The 22,678-nt window shown below is 34.1% G+C and overlaps 4 protein-coding genes, 1 long non-coding RNA gene and 2 other non-coding genes across 8 annotated transcripts; 4 read left to right on the top strand and 3 right to left on the bottom strand.

Annotated features, from left to right (window-relative positions):
• Nucleotides 1-510: 510 nt before the first annotated feature.
• On the top strand, nt 511-583 carry Trnak-uuu. The gene has a single exon. It is a non-coding gene; the product is annotated as a tRNA-Lys (tRNA).
• A 928-nt stretch (nt 584-1,511) lies between these two features.
• LOC105453372 (ribose-5-phosphate isomerase) lies at nt 1,512-3,697 on the bottom strand. Its single transcript, XM_011695269.1, has 6 exons — nt 3,354-3,697; nt 3,192-3,252; nt 2,368-2,483; nt 2,150-2,283; nt 1,873-2,014; nt 1,512-1,768 (listed from the first exon to the last, which is right to left on the bottom strand). The coding sequence occupies exons 1-6, from the start codon at nt 3,477-3,479 to the stop codon at nt 1,565-1,567; spliced, it is 783 nt and encodes a 260-aa protein (XP_011693571.1). The 5' UTR covers nt 3,480-3,697; the 3' UTR covers nt 1,512-1,564.
• A 5,666-nt stretch (nt 3,698-9,363) lies between these two features.
• LOC105453371 (E3 ubiquitin-protein ligase KCMF1-like) lies at nt 9,364-17,230 on the bottom strand. Of its 2 annotated transcripts, none has more exons than XM_011695267.1 (8): nt 16,998-17,230; nt 14,776-14,943; nt 14,156-14,295; nt 13,885-14,081; nt 13,267-13,459; nt 12,004-12,221; nt 10,992-11,460; nt 9,364-10,680 (listed from the first exon to the last, which is right to left on the bottom strand). In XM_011695267.1, the coding sequence occupies exons 1-8, from the start codon at nt 17,011-17,013 to the stop codon at nt 10,486-10,488; spliced, it is 1,596 nt and encodes a 531-aa protein (XP_011693569.1). In that variant the 5' UTR covers nt 17,014-17,230; the 3' UTR covers nt 9,364-10,485. The 2 variants fall into 2 exon arrangements, with proteins under 2 accessions (XP_011693569.1, XP_011693570.1); XM_011695268.1 differs by having other exon boundaries at nt 10,632-10,697.
• LOC105453370 lies at nt 12,242-13,949 on the top strand. The gene is made up of 3 exons (XR_974863.1): nt 12,242-12,974; nt 13,315-13,465; nt 13,863-13,949. It is a non-coding gene; the product is annotated as an uncharacterized LOC105453370 (long non-coding RNA).
• Nucleotides 17,231-17,678: 448 nt separating the features above from the next.
• LOC105453369 (dihydropteridine reductase) lies at nt 17,679-20,348 on the top strand. Its single transcript, XM_011695266.1, has 5 exons — nt 17,679-17,975; nt 19,117-19,200; nt 19,276-19,522; nt 19,606-19,798; nt 19,870-20,348. The coding sequence occupies exons 1-5, from the start codon at nt 17,694-17,696 to the stop codon at nt 19,973-19,975; spliced, it is 912 nt and encodes a 303-aa protein (XP_011693568.1). The 5' UTR covers nt 17,679-17,693; the 3' UTR covers nt 19,976-20,348.
• A 337-nt stretch (nt 20,349-20,685) lies between these two features.
• Nucleotides 20,686-20,758, top strand: Trnak-uuu. Its single transcript has one exon. It is a non-coding gene; the product is annotated as a tRNA-Lys (tRNA).
• Nucleotides 20,759-20,916: 158 nt separating this feature from the next.
• LOC105453368 (ATP synthase subunit e, mitochondrial) lies at nt 20,917-22,504 on the bottom strand. The gene is made up of 3 exons (XM_011695265.1): nt 22,396-22,504; nt 21,727-21,883; nt 20,917-21,172 (listed from the first exon to the last, which is right to left on the bottom strand). The coding sequence occupies exons 1-3, from the start codon at nt 22,447-22,449 to the stop codon at nt 21,123-21,125; spliced, it is 261 nt and encodes an 86-aa protein (XP_011693567.1). The 5' UTR covers nt 22,450-22,504; the 3' UTR covers nt 20,917-21,122.
• Nucleotides 22,505-22,678: the final 174 nt, after the last annotated feature.

Genomic DNA, 22,678 nt, shown 5'->3' with positions numbered 1-22,678 from the left:
ACATTTTATATGAAACATTGATTCGATACATTGATTTTCAAAAGCATTCATTGGCAATACTAAATTGCTTATAAAAAGTCTTTAAGTATAAGTTTTTATCTAATTAAATCTTAATTTCTTTAAACATGTGTAAGAATTTCTTTAAACACAATGTGTATGTTAATTTTTTAAATTTATAATTCTTTAAATTCTTTTTTTGGCCATTAAAAATTAAATATAAAGTTCCAAATTTTAGTAACAATTGCACAATTTTAAAAATAAAAAGAATTTATTTTTTATAAAATAAATTCAATTGTTTTATAAATTAAAAAAACAAATAGGACATCTCATATTATCTGTATTATTCATATTATCAAATCTTTCTATTATATATTTTATTGCTAAATTTACAGATTTTATTTAATACAATATTAAATTATTATATTCCAATGTACATATATTTATATTTGCATATATACATAAAGTGACGGTCAAGATACAGTACAATATTAATCCTTACAACTACCAATCGCCCGGATAGCTCAGTCGGTAGAGCATCAGACTTTTAATCTGAGGGTCCAGGGTTCGAGTCCCTGTTCGGGCGGTTTTTTTTGTCATTTTTAATACGAAATCAAATCTTTTAATCATATAAATATTTTCAATACTAATAATAATTTAGCAAATACAGCTACATCGAAATTTTTTTTTAGATTTATAAATTTTTTCGAAATTATATAAATGTTAAATACACAGTTAATATACTTCAAATTCTTATTTGTTCAATATTAGAGACTCGAAAAATTATATGCACACAAATAATATAAAAAATATTGTTTAAATTAACATCTAAATAAAATATTTTATATGACATTTTTATTTATATTTACAATTATTTTTATTTTTGATCTGTACCAGCATTAGACGCGCGCTTCGCTTGCACTATTTAATATTTTTTACTTGTCTCTATATTTGCTACTACACTTTGCTATTAACTTTAATACACATCTATCAAAACATGCAATAACAATCGGTCATAAAGTGTAGCGAACAAATTAGTATCACAGAAAAGAGGCATCAAACTTTGATATATATGATTATACATTTAACATGCTTTTTTTAGAAAGGAAATGTATGAAATCAAATACAAATAATATTGTATAAAAATATATATATTTTGAGCTTTTTTATGGCTGTATAACTTTGTACTTCGAGATACATTTTATATTGTACACACATGTAAAAAAATTTTCTTATTTATAGTTACAAAATATATTTTTAGGATTGTGTAATTTGTTTCTAAAATATAAAATATGCATCTCTAGCTAAAAATAATTACAAATTTACGTAATAGTAATAAAGAAAATACAAACCTGATATGTATATACGTAGCAAACAGGAGTATAAAAAAATGTATTAAAAATAGCAATGATCAGCAATGATTAAACACATGATGAATGATTACAGCAAAATGAAAGGCAAGGTTACAAGAAAAGTTATCGAGAATCTTGATCTGACAGCATTATCTAGTAGGTTACTTAAACAGTTGCTCAACGATGATAAAATGTAATTCGCAACATTCAATGTTTCAATCGAAACTAACTATGCTTCGTTCCTTTACACTGCCATCCGGCATACCAAAGAAAACTTTCTTGGCCATATTTGTGAATAGACCAGTTTCTACAACTCCAGGTATCAGGGATATTTCGGTATTAATCCTCTTCAAATATTTTAAATCATCAGGAAAATGCCAATCCAGAATAAAATTACCATTATCTGTTATTACCGGACCCTGCGCAAATAACGTATAAATTATAACATAATAATTATTGCTATTTAAAGTTTTTGTTCGATTTGATGGTAATTGAATCCAAATAATCCAAATCATATATTTACAGCTTTAGCGACAGCCATTCTGATTTGTACCATTCCTCCATATTCAGCTTCAATTTTACGTGTAATTGGCACATACGCCATAGGAATCACTTCAATAGGAATTCCCTTTTTGTACCGTTCGCCAAGTTTCACTGAGTTTTTTCTGAAATTTAAAGAGAAATATAGAGAGAAAGCGTATCATATAATTTCTCATAGGCTTTGCTAATTGTTAATGTACAATTGTAAATCAGTTCTAACAGGATCAATATTACTAGATGCATCAATAGACAATACTTACGTATAGTCTGCTATGATAACAAATTTATTGGTACAAGAGGCAACAATTTTTTCTTGTAACAAACATCCTCCACCACCTTTGATGAGGTTCAGGTCTTTGTCAACTTCATCTGCTCCATCAATTGCACAATCCAGCTGTCCATAAAAACATATAATAAGCAATATAATACATATAATATAGAATACATATAATATAGAAAAAGAGTGGTTAAAAATTACCTGTGGATTAGTTTCCAAGTCACCTAAGTTAAGATGATTATCTAGTATAAGTTGACGAGCTTGAAACGATGTAGGAATGCAGATTACATTGAGACCTTCTTTTTTAACACGTTCGGCTAAAAACAAAATATTTCTAAGAGACTACATTTCTGTAAATTGCAAGAAGTTCAATTTTTGAAAACAGTATCTGGTATATATATATATATATATATATACCTACATATATATTTTTTTATACTTTATTACATATTACTTTAATATTATATGACAAAGAAGCATTTTTTGAAGCTTAAAAGATAAAATATTTTTATTTTAATAAATGAAAATTTTTTTAATGGTTAAATAATGAGATCAAAAATATATACTGATATATATATACATATTAGGTACAGAAGATTAAATCTCAAAATCTGGTACTCTATATATATGTACGATTTATCAAAATATTTAAAGAATAATGCATAACGTACTACATAAAATATCTTTCAAAACGTAAAAAAATTTTAAATTGAATCAAGAAAACAATTTTCTACATTAGCAATGTGAACTGCACGTGTTGTACACTGTGCAACAGTAATTGAATTTATATATTGCAAAAAAGTCAAGTTTTTTCTATGGTCTTTTAATAGATGCATTTGCATACAGAAAATCTGATATAAAAACGTAATAGGAATGCCTTTATAATTTTATTTTAAAAAAATATGAAAATATCGAATAGCTGATGAAATAACTGATGTAAATTGCAATGTTTAAAATACGAAATCTTTAATGAAATCCTTTTCGATTACATAACATAATTATAAATAATTAAGTATCGCTATTACCAAGTCTCTGAACAGCGTAAACTATAGTGGATCCGCTGCCAATCCCGATGGCAGTGTTATTCTGAAAGACAATTCGCCGGAACGTGTTAATATATAACCTTCAACACAGAAAAAGCTGTACGATCAGTCGCACTGATTTCACTGTTAGATAAAGTAACTTACCAGGACGTACTCGTTCACGGCTTTGTAAGCCGCAATTTTCTTGGCGTTCTCAAGCGAATCCATTCTCCGTGAATTTCTCGGAACACTGTGCAGCGATCTGACTATTCGAACAAGCGAATGGATCATGTCGGATCATGAGCGTGTATAAAACGTATACCATATATAAGGTTATCTGAGATCATCTAACAAATAATCTATAAATTATCTTCATTATCTTGAAGCAACGTGATATGCATATGTGTGGAGCCGTATATATGCGCAGCGAATACGTATATAAAATACAATTTTAAACGATAATCAAATTTGTCGGTATTGATATCCAAATTAATTGATGTGAAATACTTAAATGTGACGTACATATTATGAGTAGGCAATATATCGACGTAGCTACATTTCTGCTGCCACGTGTATATTATATATATGTGTGTACCTTTGCATATATGTATGTACATACATACGCATGCATATCTATTACGAAAAGATGTGAAACGTATCACGCATGTGCATGCCGAGAAGCGCGGGATGTTCGGAAAAGATTTGAAAATATTGAATATTAAAAAAAATATAAGTATAACTTGTCGATCTGTAAAGAAATTTGTGAGAAAATTCTGCTTCATTTTTTTATTGCTTAGGCGAAGGGAGGGATATAAAAATCTCAGGTGACTATATATTCCCGGCTTAACAGAGCGATATGGAAAATAAATAACACGACAGTAATACAATAATGAAAATGCTGGAAGAAGTGATAAAAATTAAAATATGCGTTGATTTCACATTTTTGTCGGAACGAAAAATATTCTGGATTGAAAACTATCTCAATTTCTAGCAGGGAGAGGATGAGCCAGCAGACCGGTCTTTGATTGAATTTCCATTATATTCAGCGTCAGAGGCGTATAACACAAGATACACAACCAAACACAATTTACATCTCGACAATCATTATGTATAAGACTTCATTTGGATTTTCTCATCCCTATTATTGGTACTTAGCAGTAATGCTCGTCGAATAGCTTTCCGCTACTTCAGGGAGCGCCGCCGTCAACGCGCGACAGCTCCCCGGTTTATCAACGCATCCTCTCTTTTCCTCTTTCTCTCGCTCATTCACACACTCTCTCTCACTTTCGCGCATTCGTATGTACCTATGTACGTTCGCGTAGCGTCGTCGATCGAAAAGTCAGGTAAAAATCCGCGAAGAATTCCCTCAGCTTGCGACAAATTCGCGCGATTACGACGATTATCACTCTCAATAAGTGTGTGAGTTCCTTAGCGAAACGTCGCTTTTGGTACTCCTCCGAGACTTCTATCTTCCTGATCGAAGATTGCGTCCGAAGAAAAAGCTTTTTACGGGCTCTCGACGTGCGAAGAAGTTCGCCGCTTTAACCGACGACTCTAGAACTCGGCGGTGATTATGACGAATTTACTTCCGTCGCCCGCTTAATTAAGCTTCTTCCCCGAGTAATGGCGTGATCAGTTTCACTTTCCTCTTGTCTACAAAATTAAGTTTCGTCCGGCGTCATCGAACTGAGTCGAGTGTCAGGCGCCGCGTGAAAGATGTGTGTCTGCATAGGTGCGACAAAACGTGCAAATTCTAATTAACACCATCGTTATCTATCGCACAATTACCTTGCAACTAGAACGCCTGTCACAAATGTCTTCTGTTGTGCTTTGTATATTGGAGGAAAAGACTTCTCCGGGGGTGAGGATTCGTCTGAGATTTTTTTTTATTCCTTTGTATATCATCGCACCCTGTTTCTTCAGAAGAGCAGCGCAATGGCAAACTTCTTATCATTTATACATTTACTATATACGGCTTCTTTATAGCTTCTAAGATTCTTCCTTTATCATCGCTTGACTCTTTCTCTCTTTGCTTTATTTTGACTATACGGCTCGTGAGGAGAAACACGCTATTAAAATTAATCGAAAAATCCTTAACTGCACTGTATGCTTTTTAATCAGGATTGAAATCGACATAATTTCTTGAGTTCAGATTTTCACAAGTCTTTCTCTCTCTCTTATATTTTTCGAGATGTAATAGTTCTGCTAAAAATCTCTTTCCACACAGTCAGAAATCGAACTCGACGAAATCACATCAATCTCGGCAACTTAATTTCAATCGATCAACAGCGGGACCAAATCGTGAACGAGAATTCCTGAATTATTATTGTAAAAGTCGACGCTTTTTGTCAGATACTTTTATTATAGATATTTATATTTAGAATTCCGATTCATGACACGAATTACAGCGAAATAGATAGTACGAGACACAATGAAAAAACCTCTAATGTGAAGATTTAAGGAAAATCTACGAGAGTGAAAGTTTCGAAAGGTTTCAAAGAACTCCAGAATTCCGTACATGTAGTTCGTGTCCAAGTGTCTCGCTCTTGATCACGAGCCTGTCCGGCTGAAAACGGATAAGCCTGTCTTCTATACAATTACGCTTCGTTACACCTTCTACGCTTGAAGCCGAACGAGACCGCTTTAAACGGGATAAAATTTACAGCTACGAACGAAAAGACTCGGATATTCTCTTCGCAAAATTCGTTCCCTGTTCTTCCGTTTATAAAAGGAGCGATACCCAGTTGTCGCATTGCAACGATTTATTCGCATCGCGGTCCACGACGATGGATCTACGATCCTCTCTTCGGGTAGGCGATCGCATCGCTATCGTTTTTTACACGCGATCGTTCACGCAAAAAATTACTTCGTTTATATATTCTATGTACATTATACTTCTGGCTCTCGACATTTCGTACAGGCATGTCGTAATATTCTTTAAAGTTCGTAAAGAGTCATCATAGTCAAACGAGCATGATGTCCGCGAAATCATCTCAATGTAAAGAAGACAAAATAAAAAACGTGAGGAAGGTGATTGCCCAGATAGCAAGCTGATGTCATTTGTCGTCACTTTACTGTAATTTTTCATCAAATTGACGTCCAAAGTCGTCAAAATGACGACAAGTAATATATCAGCTTGCTACTTGGGCGCGTCTTCTTGCATTCGGAGAAACAGAAATACGTGCAACGACTATACGACAACGTGGATAATGTTAAACAAATGATTTTAATGAAGAGGACGCGTACGCACGTGAAAATAAACGTCCTTATGTCTTTAGAGTACATAATTGTTGCGAACGAGAGCAATATTTAACTTCACACTTGATCTCTACTCGACACACACGCGCTACGACGACATTCCTTCCGTTTTAAAATTATCGATAACTATCTAATATATTACAATCGGATCGCATCACGTTGGGCCGCGAATCTAGACAAGCCTTAAGATTATTAGATTAATGATCGATTAACGTTAAGAAACGATACGGTAATAAGAGCGTACTACAATCAGAGTTAAATTATTAGAGATTTAACAGAATCCACTTTTCTGCCGAGTGTGTGTCCGCTTTTTAAGCTCTATCTTCCATTGCTTCTTTTTAGTTCTCATCACATATCTTTTATCACCTATGGCTGCTCGTTATTTTAGATTTGCTTCACCACGTGCGCAAACACAATTCATTACGTGATACGTATTCAGAAGAAACGGTATGCTGGCACGTATATAAACACGTGTCTCTCTCTTTCTCTGTGCATCTCTATCTATATATATATATATATATCTATCTATATATATGTATTTATTTATTTATTTATTTATATAATTCTTATATGATAGACAACAGTACGTAAAATGTAAATACAAATCGAAACATTATTCATGGGAAAAAGGAGGCGATCTTGTCCAATGGAAAATAAAATGAGGAAGGGAAATCCTTCCTTTGCGATACGCTGTCTTCCTTTGGAAAAATACAGTACGATGTTATTGCGAATCAGAAGCGAGCAGAAACATCGGGATGCATTTGTAATTACATCGCGAAATATTTACTTGCAACCGGTCAAATCCTGAATTCTTTCCCTTACATAGTTCGCATCACAATCTACAAATGAAATTCTAAAATCAATTCACAAATCGCGTCTCGTTCGACGATAATTTGAAAGGGCTGATATAATTTTTGATTTGAAAAAGTTTATCTTATAGAATTTTTAAAAAATTATCTCGCATTTAATAATATGGCATATTGCGCCGCGAGTAACAAGTACAGATACCTGGAATGAAAATAAAGAGGGAAATTTGATACGAGATAGTGACGTGGAAACAAGGGAAATGTCATTTTTCGCGAATGATAAAAAGAAAATTGCACGTGTGGACTTGAACTCGGAGAAAAATGCAGTTCCGATAGTTTACGCACAGAATTACCGATGATTTATAGAAATCGAGAAAAATTCGAGAAAAAAATATCGAATAGACTTATTTTGATTAGAGTCTTGCTTCGTTCCTAAACACAAACTCCCGGATTAGGCGTGAATCGTTGAGTCGGTTCCATAATGTATAACGGTGCAATAAATTCGCTCAAATATCCGCAATTTGATAATTTTACATACGCATACGTTTATTAAGATTAGCTCAGTACAGTATTAACTTCATCACGGAGCATCATGCGCAAAGACTTTCGCAATGCAGGCACATCCGCTGCTCAAAGAGGGCTGTCGATTCCTCCCATTAAATTTTTCAGGCATTCTGCATTAAGGCAATTAAGTGCACCCCGTTTCGGATCTATTTCTTCGTAAATTGCAACTAATTACACAATACAAAGTACAAGATCGCGCGAGAATAGCTTATTCGAAAACAAAACACTCGTTCAAGTTCAAAATATACATATGTCGGAGAAACGGCAATTAAAAGTTAAACAGACTTCCTTTACAATCTGTTTTCTATCTTTTAAAACTTAATTTTAGTTTCTCGATCTTGCGCACAGAAAAAATAAGATGGTCAAGCCCTGAAAAATTCATACTCTATCATAGATTCGCACACTAAGTATTTTAATTCTTCTGTTTTTTTTTTCTCATGGATCTACACAGCGTGTATATATCATTCTTGCGCACTTCGTAAAACGCCGCAGGGTTTGCAGAGCCACCACATCTTGCAGATAGACGCTTACACGGGATCTTAGGTGAAAGACAATTTGGATCACGAACACTGATGACAGGGCAAGAGAGATTACATATACGACAGTAGCATGCAAAAAAAAATAGAGGGGAGAAAATATAAGTACTCGAAGAAAAGAAACAAGAAAAGCAGATAACGCTTATACAAAATGTACACGAGCATCTTTGAAATTTTCTACTTTCTCTCGGTAGAAACCTTGCGCAGATGCATTCGCATACATTGTACGCACACTCCGATACAATGTTACCGATGTTACCTTCATATATATTCGTATATATTTTATAGAAGAAATAAACAAATATATCTCTATTGAAAAAACATTAGGTATATTTGAAAGACTTGTCTCATTTTGCAAAGAAAAATGTAAAGACTTTTTTTCATTACCGAATCACGATATAAAAAATTTTTTTACTCTTTATACTTTTCAAACATGTATGTATATATAGATCCAAGTATGATAGAAAACATGTTTTCAATATAATTGTTTATTGTCTTAAAATGGAGTGATTTTAATTTTAAAAGAAACTTTATTCCTCAACTCTGTGTGTCAAATCGTACATCTAAATGTAAAATGTTACATACAATATACAATAATCCGGAAATTATAATAATCTGACGAACAGTATTTAAATATTAATGAAACATTAAATTACATATATTAATTAGTCGCAAAGACGACATATTTTGAATTATTAATTTAAAAAACAAAAATAATTTATAATATCTAAATATAATCTCTCCACTTTACGACATCATCTTTTTATGCCATGTGTACATATGCCAAGGGATGGTCCGCTAGTACCGACTTTTGCTAAATCAAATCGAATTCAATTAAACATCTAAGAGAGTCTAATATATAAAATTTATTCTCAACACATGTCTGTCCTTTCTTCTCGTGAACTGTTCTTCTATTTAGCGTATGCAAAATGTCACGGCGAGAGAACTCTACTTAAATGAATTAAAAGATAAAGGAAGTTCATGTAGACTACGAATGATAATTGTAAATGATTTTTCTTTTGTACATTATACCAATGATTTATTGATTGTAAAGCATACAGGAGTCTATTATAACGAGAATTATTAACCTAAGTAGTCATCTGAAAAATATGCAGTAACGTTGCTCTGCATTGTTATACCATTCGTGACATTCGTCCCTACAATCGTTTTGTGTATCATTTTTTTTCCACTATTAGTGCGCCGGAGAAGTTATCTGTAGGTTAAAGCAATTTAAAAGCGTTAGTATTACGGACCAGCCCAGGCATGATTTTGCATTCGTGTATTTTTATCTGAAAAAGGGGGAGGCGTATCGTTTTCAAACACATAGCACATTAGCGGCGGATTGTTCGATTTGCACCGGGTATGTAGACCAATGAAATCACTCGCATTTTATGTTATGGCGGTAAACGTGTATAACATACACAAAATGCAATATGAAAAAAGTTATATTCGCGTACACATCACCATCATTGGATCACAAGATATATCTCTATATTGCTGAATTCTTACATCAATAGATTGATCCAAATATCCGATTAATCCCCTTGCCAGTTCGCACTATTCTTCGATACCTCTAATAATCGAACAATAAACGCCAATGTCGCTTTGCCTTCGTAGGAATTTCTTTTTTTTTTTACAATACATTTTTGTTGGTTCGCAAACACCTGCTCTCCAGCGGATAAAAGGTAACGCCGTATCGTGGTAGCACGTGTCAGCGTGGAAGAACGTGGCAAGACTCATTCAAAGAAGAGTAGTACACGCGAACGAACTCTATATATTTCGAGCATGACTGCAAGAAGTGTGAGTTATGTACATTATTATTCGCAAATATGCCGCAGCGGCTAGCGAATCAGCCCTTGCCCTTGTTCCATGTCACGTAACAGCAAAAATGGCGAGATTAAAGTTCGGGAGAGTTGTAATAGCATTAGGGCACAAAAGGATGAGGACGAGGATGAAGAGGATGAGAAGGAGGAGGAAGAAGGAAAGGAGAGGGCGTTTCGAATAATTATTAATATATAATATTATAATAATAACAATAATGATGAGGTGTTCTAAACAGTGCTAGGACTAGTGCTAGGGGATCCTGTGTGAGGAATCAGGGTGGAGGATGGGTACACACGGGCTAAGGAGGGGTTAGTGTGGGGGTGGCGGTTCCGTAGATTGGTTTCTGCCATCTACTGCCCTAACCGGCTTCCTACGCGAAGAGCCTGTCACTCCGACCGAGCCAACTCCACCTCTGAGGTAAGCAGGCGCCGGAGCTGCTATCGGTTCCCTGATAGTTCCGGTACCAGTATTCCTAATTGGTGGCGGCAGTGGTTGCTGCAGTACCTAAGTCACACGAAATTCTATGAGGACTATTTCGATTTTCCACCGTATATCAATCGTCGTTTGACAATATCCTTGTCTGGAACTAGATATAGCGCGTCTTAAAATAACATTGACATAAGTATTATGCATAGTGCATAGTAAAATTAGACGAGTGTAATGTGTACGGGAAAGATAGCTGCTAGATATTGCTACATCGAGTTCCAAATATATCATATATTACTTTCAATCTCTGTTGTATCTCTATTATTATAATTATGCTTAATTTGTTAAGTATTCAACATATATTATTTGCTAGAAAAATAGATGCTTACCAATGGCTGAGGTAATACACTATGCATCAATGTTTGAACTATAGGTGGATTTTGCGTTGCAATGCTACTAGGATTCGAGGCTAAGCCCTGATTTTGCAGACCTGAACCTACGCTGCCAGTAGTAGTAGCAGCAGTAGCAGCAGCAGCCTGCAGAATATGCGATTCTTTTTGTTGCATAGATGCCTGTGATGTCACGTGTTTACTTGTCGCTTGTTCCCTCTTCGCTTCCTGAGTCACTCCCAATTTCTTCGTAGAGACAATGGAAGTATTGGCGTTTGGTGTTTCAGGACTGGTCGTGGCAGTAGTCGCAGTCGACGCCGGTGTTTGCACAGCGCATTGCTGCTGCATCAATTCTGACAATGTTTGAGAAAGCGTCCCGACGATAAGTTCACGTGCAAAAAGGCTCCTGTTTGCACTCTCGCGTTCAATACTTTGCAGTTGTGAGTCAGACGGCGTGGTTATGATGCATCTGCACAAATGTCAAAACGGACAATTGCGTTTACCAAATTAAATAATGAAACATTACAATATTCTCGTTCTCATCGTCTCATTCATGCGATTACAATAAACGTGTACGTTAATTTCTCTGTGTTTGCACATGGGTATATGTATATTTTTCAATTATAAATATCACATGTCGATATATGATAAATCATGCATATCAGTGTTGCCCGAAATAGATATGTAGATATTTATAATACAGTTTTTGGCAACTATTTACAACATGCTATCTTGAACATTTAGTACGTAGGTTGAAAAAAAAAACTAAAAATTCTTTTCATTAGAACGTAAGCTTGACTGATTAGTATTGTCACTTGTATATCGCATAATTTTTCTTAAATATACGTGAAAAATTCAAATTAATATTGTACCTTAGCAAAATGCACTTGAAATTAGCTAAACTATTCATTTAATAAGACTTAATATCAATAAATTATGTAAACAATATTTCGTATCTGCAACTTTGAGATAGATATCGTTAACTTAAAAAACCTAAAAGAGAAATACATACCTGGGTAACAGGGACATATTATTCTGTGAATTAGTAGAAGACACACCGGACGGGTTGGCCGCATTGGTCGCGTTATTATTACTACTCGTACTGTTCGTTGTCCCCATAGTAGTAGTATGACCGCCGCCACCCCCGCTGCCACCCCCGCTGCCACCGCTTACAGAACCGATCACTTGCGTTTGCCTTCTGGGTAATCGTTCAAGTTGTTGCCTAGCAGCCTAAAAGAACATTTTATTTTAATCATATTGCTTAACATATGTAAAAAAAAAATGATTAATCCTTTTGCTACAAGAAATGACTAGAGCTGGTTGAGAACAAAAAGTAAACTAGTCACTTGCCCAATCTTTTTTTACAAAAATCGCACGGCTATTGAAATAATAATCATTTAAACAATTCAAAAATTACTAATAAAAGTGTATGAAAAGGAATAATTATCAACATGTAGAAATAATGTTAAATATTAATACATAAAATTTATCGCATGTATCATGTCAATAGTACATTCTGCTGCAAAGTCAAAATTAATAAATTATTAGCTTACTTTAGCACCGTTTATCATTATCATTTTCCAGATGTTTCTCAATCTCGTTTAGATTAAAATCAGCAAATTAATAATTCAACAATTTAACTAATATTAAGTCAACAACTCTACGTCAATAGCTAACTAAATCGAAATTTTTGAAGATTTATATATTCTTTTTCTTTCCTAATACTTCATTATTTTCCTTATTTTATTTGTCCTTCTAATGTCCTATTATGTTTACTTATTTATATTTACTCTTGCATTATCAGTTATAACGTCGTATCACCTAAATAAACGGTCTCTATATATTCATTATTAAACGAAAGAGAAAGAAAAACGAGATAACAAAAGAGTTAAACTGTTAGAACAATTGAATGTGTAATTAGTGTCATGTATCGGTATGAGATTAATTTCAAGTTATGTTGCGGATCACACAGACATATTATATGTACGTATTTATATATTATAATTGGACATAACTGAACATTCAAAATCATTTTCAATTAATTCAATGTTTCATAATCTATTATAGTCATCTTTAGGCTTTTATGCATAATAAATATTCAATATTATTAAAGACAGACACAGCTCAAAATTATAATGTATTCTAATATGAATATTCAAATACGATTCAATTTAAGTTCGTCAGACATAATAACATATATGACACTGAGATTAAGTACAACTCAATAAGAATTGTAAAAAAAATATACTTTTTTCAAGGTAAAAATAAATTATACCCGGACTTGTTGTCGTTCTAATTGCAGTTGCATTTGTAATTGCTGTAGTTGCGTAGGTGCTGATGTACTTTGCCCACTTCCGCCTCCACTTCTACGTACTCCCGACAATTGAGACAGCAATTCCGCAATTGGATCTATACCTTCGCGATTACTTGGACTCAATCCTCCGGATGAACTGAAATGCATGTTGGACCTGCAGGTCCAATGATACTCTAATGAACATTATCTAAGATGAAGTGATAATGATGATATTAAGAACTTTTTGTAGTTAATCATGGACAATCTGTCGAATTTTCATAATAAGAAAAAAGCAATTACAGTTTACAATTTACTACATCAGCAAACATATTTGTGAGATAACTTGTTTTTTCAAGAATGTAGAAGATATCTGTATCTTATATACAATATAATTTAAAATTTAATAATCTTATTAAAAATTCTTTACAAAGATAAGATATAATCATTATAAACTATAATGACATAATCATTTATAAAATACAATAATAATAAAAAAATGTATTTCAATTAGTATTAATATTTCGAATAAAAAAATACAACAATGTTGAATATTGATAAGTAAATAAATTGGTCAATAGATATCCACAATTTTGCACATACCTACGTCCACGCGGCGCTCCAACGGCTCTAGATGGATGTGGTATCCGTCTAACGCCGTGTCTACTTGCAGTCGGTTCATCCAGAAAGGAGATCAGGTCCCTTGGCCCACTACGATGCTCTAGTGTCAGATGGCCAGCGAAATCATCAGTCACATGGTTAGGATCTCCACCTGGCACTGCTGCACATACTGGACAAACCTATGACAAAAATATACAAGTTATACTTATTATGTAATCATGATGGGCTTTATTTTTTTTTTTAATATACGTACAACTTCAAATGAAGTATCCGGATGATCAGCAGCAACGTGTTCTTGTAATGTAGCCTCGGTAAAGCCCATTTTTGTACAATAGGGACAAGTCAAGGATTGGGGCTGTTCCACACTCACACCTTCGCCACCATAGTATAATTCTATTGAAAAGGTAATAATTTACAATAGAATTTACAATAGAACAAATATTTAAACACATTTTTTCATCAACCTCTTTCATTTATAAATTATTTAATTTTATTATATAATTACGATCGCTTTGAAATATATTTCCTTTCTTTGTGATATGTAAATATATGTATTTACAATTCTTATATAAAACAAAAATTAATTAAAATATTTTTAACAATATTTTTATTAAATCATGAAAGAATTTTATCTAATCAATTAAAAATTAAATTTGCAAAAAGTTCATTATTTTTAGACATTTATAATTAAGTATAAAAGTATGGCATTTGAAATAAATGTCTTCCTTCTTATATATTCTTGTTGTAACAGATGTAAAAATTAAAAAATATAAAAATATAAAATACATTTAAAATATTCTATACACATTCAATGTAATAAATTATCAATAAAATAAATATACATACACATTACATTTTAAATTTAAATCTTACCAAAGTCAGATCTAGTAAGTATGCATTGCATAGGATGATCTGTGAGGTGGCGAGTGGTACTGGCACCTCCCTCGTAGCAGCTGGCACATAGATCATAATCGTAGCATACGAGGCACTTGTATCTACGACCCCGAAAATTTCCCTTCAAGCAGGAATCACAGCTAACCCCTAAAACAAAAATGTTTAATATAAATAATTTGAATGATTTTAAGCAAAAATATTTTGAAGATTTTATGGTCACATATCGCAATACTTATAAATTTCAGAGATTTCTTAATATTTTAAACTATTTAAACTTGTCATATTACAATTTATTTATACATTTATCATTTTATATTATTAAATGTGTTATCACATGCAAAAATAATAATAAGCCAAAAAATAGAAAATAAAACTTTTATTTTCAGATTTATTATTTGTTAGTTATATATAATAACATTATTTAACTGCATAATGTTTCAATAATATATCAAATCATAAATGAAATTATTATATATATGAAATAAATGCAAATCAGAATTTAATACATTGAAATCCTAGTCCATCCAATCTTATGTACAATTTTATTATTTCTCAATTTTGAAAAAGAGCTAAAAGATAATTATTAACAGAACTAATATCAAATAATTTAAAATATTAAAATAAAAATTAATGTACAAAGTAAAGAAATTAAATCAAGAATTACATATACCATTCAATATATTAAAATCAATTTAAAATTATTATCTTTTAACTACAATTTTTGCTTACACCTTAAATATAAATTAATTTTTAAAAAGATTAACGGAGAATATATGTGAGAAAGACAGAAGTCTAATTAAGAGAAAATAAGAATGTTTATTAGTTAATGAAGTGATTAATAAATCATGACTTGAAGAAAGTCTGTGTGTGTACATCCCTATATAAATTTTAAATAACTTAGGTTTCATAACATTGAGTAATGCACAACACTGCATTAATTAAAATAATGTTTCTTATATTGTATTTTCTCAACAAATTTATTCCATGATTACATTTGCAATATAGAAACCCAAGAATAGTTTTTATTTGCCAATAAAGAATTACTGTTACTATATATCCAAAGTCAGATGACTATACGACTATAAATAGCAATGTGCAGTAAATACGAGTCATTGTCTTGCAACAATGGAAATCAGAATCCAGGGACACACACTACTTGTGAGCATAGCAAATACGAAAGAATACCCAATCGATTTCACAAAACAAGATATAAACTTGTCACATATATTCATATTTATTAGTTGAATATAAAAAATCTATGTGATACCGCATTTAGTTTATAATAAAACATTATATTTGAAGCTCACGATTTACAGCAAAGACTAGAACTTTTAAGTGGCCACTTGAGCTCGATCAATCATTCTTATATCAGACATGACAATTATATAACATAACGAGTTTCATGTGTTCCAAAAAAAAATTTATATAAATTCCACTCAGGAAGTACACAGACTCTCTCCTGTGTTGTACGTCGCTACTAAATAGCCGCGAAAACCTAATTCAACTTATTAAAATCTCAAAGGCCAGCGGCTGAGGATGTGTAGCTCGTAATGTCATTTTTATGACACACATTAAGCAGCGATGCTGTGAGATCTCGAGAGGACGGCGGAGAAGCTCGTTCGTGGGCACGGGTCGCGGCGTAAAATTTTTTCTGTCTGTCCGCGCAATTATTCTCGTGCAGAGGGACCGCTACAACGTAGGAAAAAGGCTGCAATATGTTCTATAGGAAAGGAAGACAATCATCAAGAGGAACGGGTTGGGAGAAACCGTGTTGGAAAGGGCAGTCAGCTGAGGTGGGTAGGACGATCTGACAGCTGACGGGACGTGGTGGCCGAGGATCGGGCGGTAGGCCGGAGCGCGAGGGAGCCGCGAATCGTCGCGGATTCCCGGGGTTTCCACGGGGAAAACGTCGCAAATCCGCAGAAATTTGCGTGAATTTTCACCGTGTGCTGCCATCTGGCCTCTGACATTAGGCCCCCACGGCCACACGGAGCTCGCGGGGACGTGTCGTCCCCCGTGTCGAAAAAGGGATGCCCCTCGCGGCCCGACGGTGCCGCGGACACCGTCGCGGACACCCCCGGCGAATGTCCCCGCGTGCCCGACGTGGCCCGGAGACCGCCCGCCGCGACGGCGGACCGCGCGATTCCCCGCGCGGTCGACCGTCCCGCGGGCTGACTCGCTCGGTCCGAGCACGTACGTACCTTCATGTCGACTCATTTTCCGTTTAAAATTCTCATATACGCCGAACTACCGCGAACCCCTCGCGATCGTGCGCTCTGCGAGACACAACCGCCGACCGTCGTTGCGTGGACACCTCGGCGTCGCTCGGTCACGGCTCGACACGGCACGGGGAAAACATCAATCGTCAAACAAAAAATTTGTCGTTAGAATTTCCAGCGTAAAACCTAACCCAACTAGGGCTGACGAACGTGACGTCACGCTAGACCGACCTACCGGGTACTTCGGCGGACGTTGCGCGCCCCCGGCGCCGCCTATTGGTCCGTCGCGCGACCGCCGTGACGTTGCCGCGATCAAGTTTCTGCGCGCGACTCCGACGCCAATTTCGCCCCCCGAGGGGAGATGCAACACAAATTAACTTGCTGCGATTCCTTCAAGGGCGGTTTCCTCTCGGCCGTGTGACTCACCGATGGGACACTATTAAAAATTCTGCAAATTTTCATGACCGTCAAAAGAGACTCGATGGGCTAAAAGGTATATAAATTGAAGAGTGCCGATATTATCGACTATCAATAGAAATTTGTGATTGTTAATATAAATCTATATATTTGAATAATACACGTTATTAAAGTCATAAGTTTTTTTTTATTACATACAAATGTTTTAGAAATAATTCGTTCCGAGAGATCCGCATCACCTGCATACAGACGTCCGTAGGAATGAAACTCTCGGAGCTCGGACGACCATCCACGGAAATATATAGTCCATGGCCGAGACCCGACGATTCGCTCGTCAGTGGCGATCCCTTCGCGAAACTTTCCGAGAGCCGTTCGTGTCGTTCCGTTGGCGATCGCGGGACTCCGTACAGTCCGGACTCGGAACTCTCGCGAAATCGCATCACTTATCGAACAATGGCCGCGGTACTTGGACGTGTGATTGTGTACGGGGGCAAGGGTGCCCTCGGCTCGGCCTGCGTATCGCAATTCAAATCGCAAAATTGGGTGAGTAAGCGGGACTCACGAATGCCGTTACCCTCACGCCCGACGTAATCCGGATTCGATTAATCGCGCGGCCGTCTTATCGGCAGACCTTAGTATATCGGTATATCAACACATAAAATCTGATTAGAGTTCTCTGTCCCGGTCTATTGAAAAATATTTGTATAAACATGTAAAAAGGCATATATTAACAACAAATATGTCAAAAGAATATATGTATAAATGTACCAAATAATTAAAACGTTGAAAAAGTAGAACGATAACTTCGAATAAGTCTCGAGTTTTTATCGTTCGATTTATCAGTGACTTTTGCCCGATCGTCCCATAAATCGACATTTTCATCTGTTTCAGCCTTTCTAGCCATAGAATTTGTTGTAATAAAATGAAAGCCGGTTTTTCTGCGGCATGCAATTTACGCAGAATTTAGTTATGCCATATTGAACGGTACATGGGAGTGCCATATGATTCGATCCGAGTGGCAATGCAATTGTTTCCTCTTCAATTTTCCCGGTTTCATTAAGCTCAGCGGCGGTCTTAAATATTTCACGGAGCAATTTCAGATTATACGCGATATACGTAGCCCTCTGTCAATTTTATTGTTTTTTTTTTAATTTTTACGCATAAATACATAAATAAATATTACATGCGGCTATATTAATTTAATAATGAATAAAAGTATATTTTAATACGTGATTATATGTAATTTATAATTTAATCAAAATCATTATTTTTTGAGAATTTTTTCTTTAGATGTATATTATATATGTATTTATGCAGTAGATGTTGTCTGAAGGATATTGCATAAAAACTATGTATACCAAGGTTACTGATAGTCAGACAAATATCCTTTCACAGAGCCTTCTAGAAGCAATTATCTCTACTACTGTACATACATTTAGATAAATCACATATACAAATTTAGCTGAATTACATGTTTTATATTTAAGGAACACAAATATATCTATTATATACTTTAATTAGCTCATTAATAAAACTACCGTTTATATTATTGTTTATTTATAAAATTATTAAATTTTATAATATTGTCGGTTTATCGGTATTAAGTATACGTATTGTTATATTTGGTTTACAATTATAAATGTTTATTTTGTTTATATTGTATATATTGTATTATAATTTTTAGTGGGTTGGTTCCATTGACATGAAGCCAAACGAGCAAGCAGACGCAAATGTGATTGTAAATCCTGACAATAATTGGCAGCAACAGGTAATTTTTTGTCGCCTATGTTTTTCATCATGAAGTATCCGAACGGTGATCATTAATTAATTTCTTATTATATAGCAAACGGAGATCTTGGACCAAATTAAAGATACATTGAAAGACGAAAAAGTCGATGGCATTATTTGCGTGGCTGGGGGATGGGCTGGTGGTAATGCGGCGAATAAAGATCTCGTGAAAAACTGCGATCTGATGTGGAAGCAAAGCGTTTGGAGTTCCATTATCGCGGCCAGTGTCGCGGCCGAATACCTGAAGGAAGGGGGATTCCTTTCTTTGACTGGTGCTAAGCCAGCGCTAGGAGAAACACCAGGTTTCTTTGATGGATGATAATATAAAATACGTATCATACACCTTTCTGTATTTGCTAAAAAGTCGATTTTCTGTTTCGATTAGGTATGATTGGCTATGGGATGGCAAAGGCAGCTGTTCATCAGTTGACGAAATCTTTGGCAGCTAAAGATAGCGGTCTTCCCTCCAACAGTTTGGTAGCTTGCATACTACCAGTTACTTTAGATACGCCAATGAACAGGAAATGGATGCCTAAAGCTGATACAAGCACATGGACTCCGCTCGAGTTTGTGTCAAAGTAAGATGAAACGTTTACTTGCGTCAAATTAGAGTATGTTCCATTATAAAAGAATATTTATCTTTCTATAGTTTGTTCTGGAAATGGTCTCAAAACCAAGATCGGCCTGCTAACGGTTCACTCCTGCAACTCATTACTAAGGATAATAAAACGGAGCTGATCGCGGCTAAGATATAAAGATATCGAACGAATAAAACCCATGGGAACAAAAGTCTTGAAGCATTTATGACAATACGATAATAAATATATCTCGTTTATGGTGTTATATAGAGAAGACAGATTTTTTCAGAGGCGGCAAGTTTTCCGAAAGTTCTTTTTATATTAAAAAGCATATATATGTTTTTGATATTTTTAAACGTCCATTCCAATATATATATATTTTTGTATGTTGTTGTATACATAAGTCGTTTAATTATTTAATGGAAAAGGTAATTTTCGTGCATGTGCATACATTAACATATCTGTTTTTGTTGTGACTGTAGAAAAAATATATATATACATATATTAAATGTTGCAAAAAGAAAAGATAGTTCACTTAAAGCATCACAAATTGTCTCTTTTGTGTAAATTTCTTCTCCTTTTCAAGCTTCGCAAGTTGTAATTAAACAATAATGTAATGTAATTTTTTTTTTAATTCGCCAAATTTTTTTTTACCTGAATGAATTTTAATGTTTTAATTCGGCTTACAGCATTATTTCCAAAATTTATATTTAATATGGAATAATAAAAACTGCCATAGTCATAAATTATCTTGGTAAAAGTTTTATGTTTCATGATCTAATATTAACTTGTAAATAATTATATTAAAAAGAAATTATTAAATTTTTCTATATTAAGATAAATATGTATCTACAGTAACTAACACGTTTAACGAAAAGGAAATAGCAGCCCGGATAGCTCAGTCGGTAGAGCATCAGACTTTTAATCTGAGGGTCCAGGGTTCGAGTCCCTGTTCGGGCGATTTTTTTTTTTACTTATTATTAGAAGAATGGGATTATATATTTTGCAATAATCTTAAGTATTTTACTTGCAATATATTTAACAGTGTATTTAGCATTGGAACATACTATAAAATCTCAGTTTTCATGTATATTTTGCACATTATTGTACACAATTTATTATATTTTCACAGATCTTTATTTATTATTTTTATACAACAGAAGAAGAACTTATCTGTGATAGTGACAATGATGTTGAAGTAGCATGTCGACTAGTTTTATAGATACATACAAATCAATCAAAATTTCGTAACACACGCACACATATACATACATATATGTGTATGTATGTATATATTTATATACTAACGCCAAACAAATTGCGGTTATGGTGTCTTGGCTGGAGTAAAAAACTCGTCTAACATTTTTTGTTCCGCTGAAAAGAAAAAAAAATTTATTTTAATCTACATTATAACACATTTACATACAATATTTTTATACACAATCTCTAAAAGTTCAAATATTCTTTTAATCACTTTTTGACCAATGAAAAGTTCTTTGGCTAGTTTTGCACAAAGTATTTTATTTTCAATTGTGATTCAAAGAATCACAACATCAGAACAGAGATCCATAAAATATCAAATTGATGAAAAAACTGATTAAAAAAACATTTGATAGTTTCACGAAATATATTTTTTACACAATAATAGAGATCTTTTATTTCTTGTTATTAAGTATTATATTATATTTTCATCAAAAATAAGGATTGAAGCATAATAAGTCGAATGTAAGGGAAAAGTGACAAAAGCTTAAAAGAGAAGGCTAATTAAAACGTCTTTTACATTCTGTTGCACCAATTTATGCTTCCTAGAAGTTTTTAAGCTTTGGTCACTTTTCCCTTACATTCAATTTATGCTCCGTTTCTATTTTCGCTAGGGAGCTTAGGACAATATTTATTTTTATATTTATATCTGCAATCAAGTGTTTTACCTAATACAGCAAGTCTCTTCTCTTCGGCTAGCTTAGCGTCGCGCATAGGTTTAAGCCTCAGCTCCTCTGCTCTGCGAGCATCTTCTATTCTCTTGAATCTTCTGTGATGATACGCGCCATAAGCGATTCCAGTAAGGAGCAGACTCCAACGGCAAAACTATAAGGCACAAATACATTCAATTAAAAAACAGATTGTTTATATAGTTTCATGTTTATAAAATGAGAAATAAATATTAACTGGTATTATAAGTGTCACTCATAAAACAAGTTGAGACAGCGAAATTTAATTCACTAGATAATAGACTAAAAAATCAATTACTAAATGAATTTCGAATATTTACACGAAAAGCGAAATACTACAAATTTCCTTTAAGGTTAGAAAATCGAGAGACAACATCAAGATATCCTTCAATGAAAAATCGAAGCGAGCTGACCTAACAATGGAAGCCGTTGACACCAGTTATTTTTTTTTTAATATGTATTTATTAATTTGAAATACTTTCGCGAAACAGCAGAAAAATTATGTAACATAAAAAATGAATCCCCGATCGTGACGAGAAGACGGTGAAAACTCAGTCGGAAAGAACCGGGTTTCGCCGTGAAATAAAATGCACGAGGAAGACACGCAGGAGAATATACGACAGAATAAGAGAAGCTGTTCCTTTTAACCTTGATGAAGGGAGAAACTCGCAAAGGTCTCGGATTCAACTCGGCGGTCGACATCTTGCTGGCGGCAGCTGACGGCCTGACGGACAAGGATGTCACTTTACTTCTAGGGAATGTGATACTAGGGACTTTAATACGTACGCCGCGCGCCGCGCGGCATTTATGAAAACGATTGTTGCCTTTCCGTGCAGGTTTTAATTCAAATACAAAATTATTTTATTGCGTAACAAGAATATTTTTTTATATGCGTTGAATATAATATATATACATATATATACATAGATAT

The sequence above is a fragment of the Wasmannia auropunctata genome, unplaced genomic scaffold (genome assembly GCF_000956235.1).
Source record: "Wasmannia auropunctata unplaced genomic scaffold, wasmannia.A_1.0 LD336000.1, whole genome shotgun sequence".
NCBI classification, from domain to species: Eukaryota; Metazoa; Arthropoda; class Insecta; order Hymenoptera; family Formicidae; genus Wasmannia; species Wasmannia auropunctata.
Note: the sequence above shows the minus strand (reverse complement) of the source record. Positions and strands in the feature narration are given on the sequence as shown.

Excerpts from the sequence above, each read along its gene's own strand:
- LOC105453371 (XM_011695267.1), bottom strand. Across the intron at positions 14,296-14,775 it reads ACTTACTAGATCTGACTTTG|AATTATACTATGGTGGCGAA; the intron begins GTAAGATTTAAA and ends CCTTTTCAATAG. Across the intron at positions 10,681-10,991 it reads GTGTATTACCTCAGCCATTG|GTACTGCAGCAACCACTGCC; the intron begins GTAAGCATCTAT and ends CGTGTGACTTAG.
- LOC105453372 (XM_011695269.1), bottom strand. The coding sequence starts at position 3,479 with ATGATCCATTCGCTTGTTCGAATAGTCAGATCGCTGCACAGTGTTCCG. Across the intron at positions 2,284-2,367 it reads ACTTGGAAACTAATCCACAG|CTGGATTGTGCAATTGATGG; the intron begins GTAATTTTTAAC and ends TTTTATGGACAG. Across the intron at positions 2,015-2,149 it reads GTTATCATAGCAGACTATAC|AAAAAACTCAGTGAAACTTG; the intron begins GTAAGTATTGTC and ends TTTAAATTTCAG.
- LOC105453369 (XM_011695266.1), top strand. The coding sequence starts at position 17,694 with ATGAAACTCTCGGAGCTCGGACGACCATCCACGGAAATATATAGTCCA. Across the intron at positions 19,201-19,275 it reads ACAATAATTGGCAGCAACAG|CAAACGGAGATCTTGGACCA; the intron begins GTAATTTTTTGT and ends CTTATTATATAG. Across the intron at positions 19,523-19,605 it reads AGCGCTAGGAGAAACACCAG|GTATGATTGGCTATGGGATG; the intron begins GTTTCTTTGATG and ends TGTTTCGATTAG.
- LOC105453368 (XM_011695265.1), bottom strand. The coding sequence starts at position 22,449 with ATGTCGACCGCCGAGTTGAATCCGAGACCTTTGCGAGTTTCTCCCTTC. Across the intron at positions 21,884-22,395 it reads GAGTTTCTCCCTTCATCAAG|TTTTGCCGTTGGAGTCTGCT; the intron begins GTTAAAAGGAAC and ends TGTGCCTTATAG. Across the intron at positions 21,173-21,726 it reads GAAGAGACTTGCTGTATTAG|CGGAACAAAAAATGTTAGAC; the intron begins GTAAAACACTTG and ends TTTTCTTTTCAG.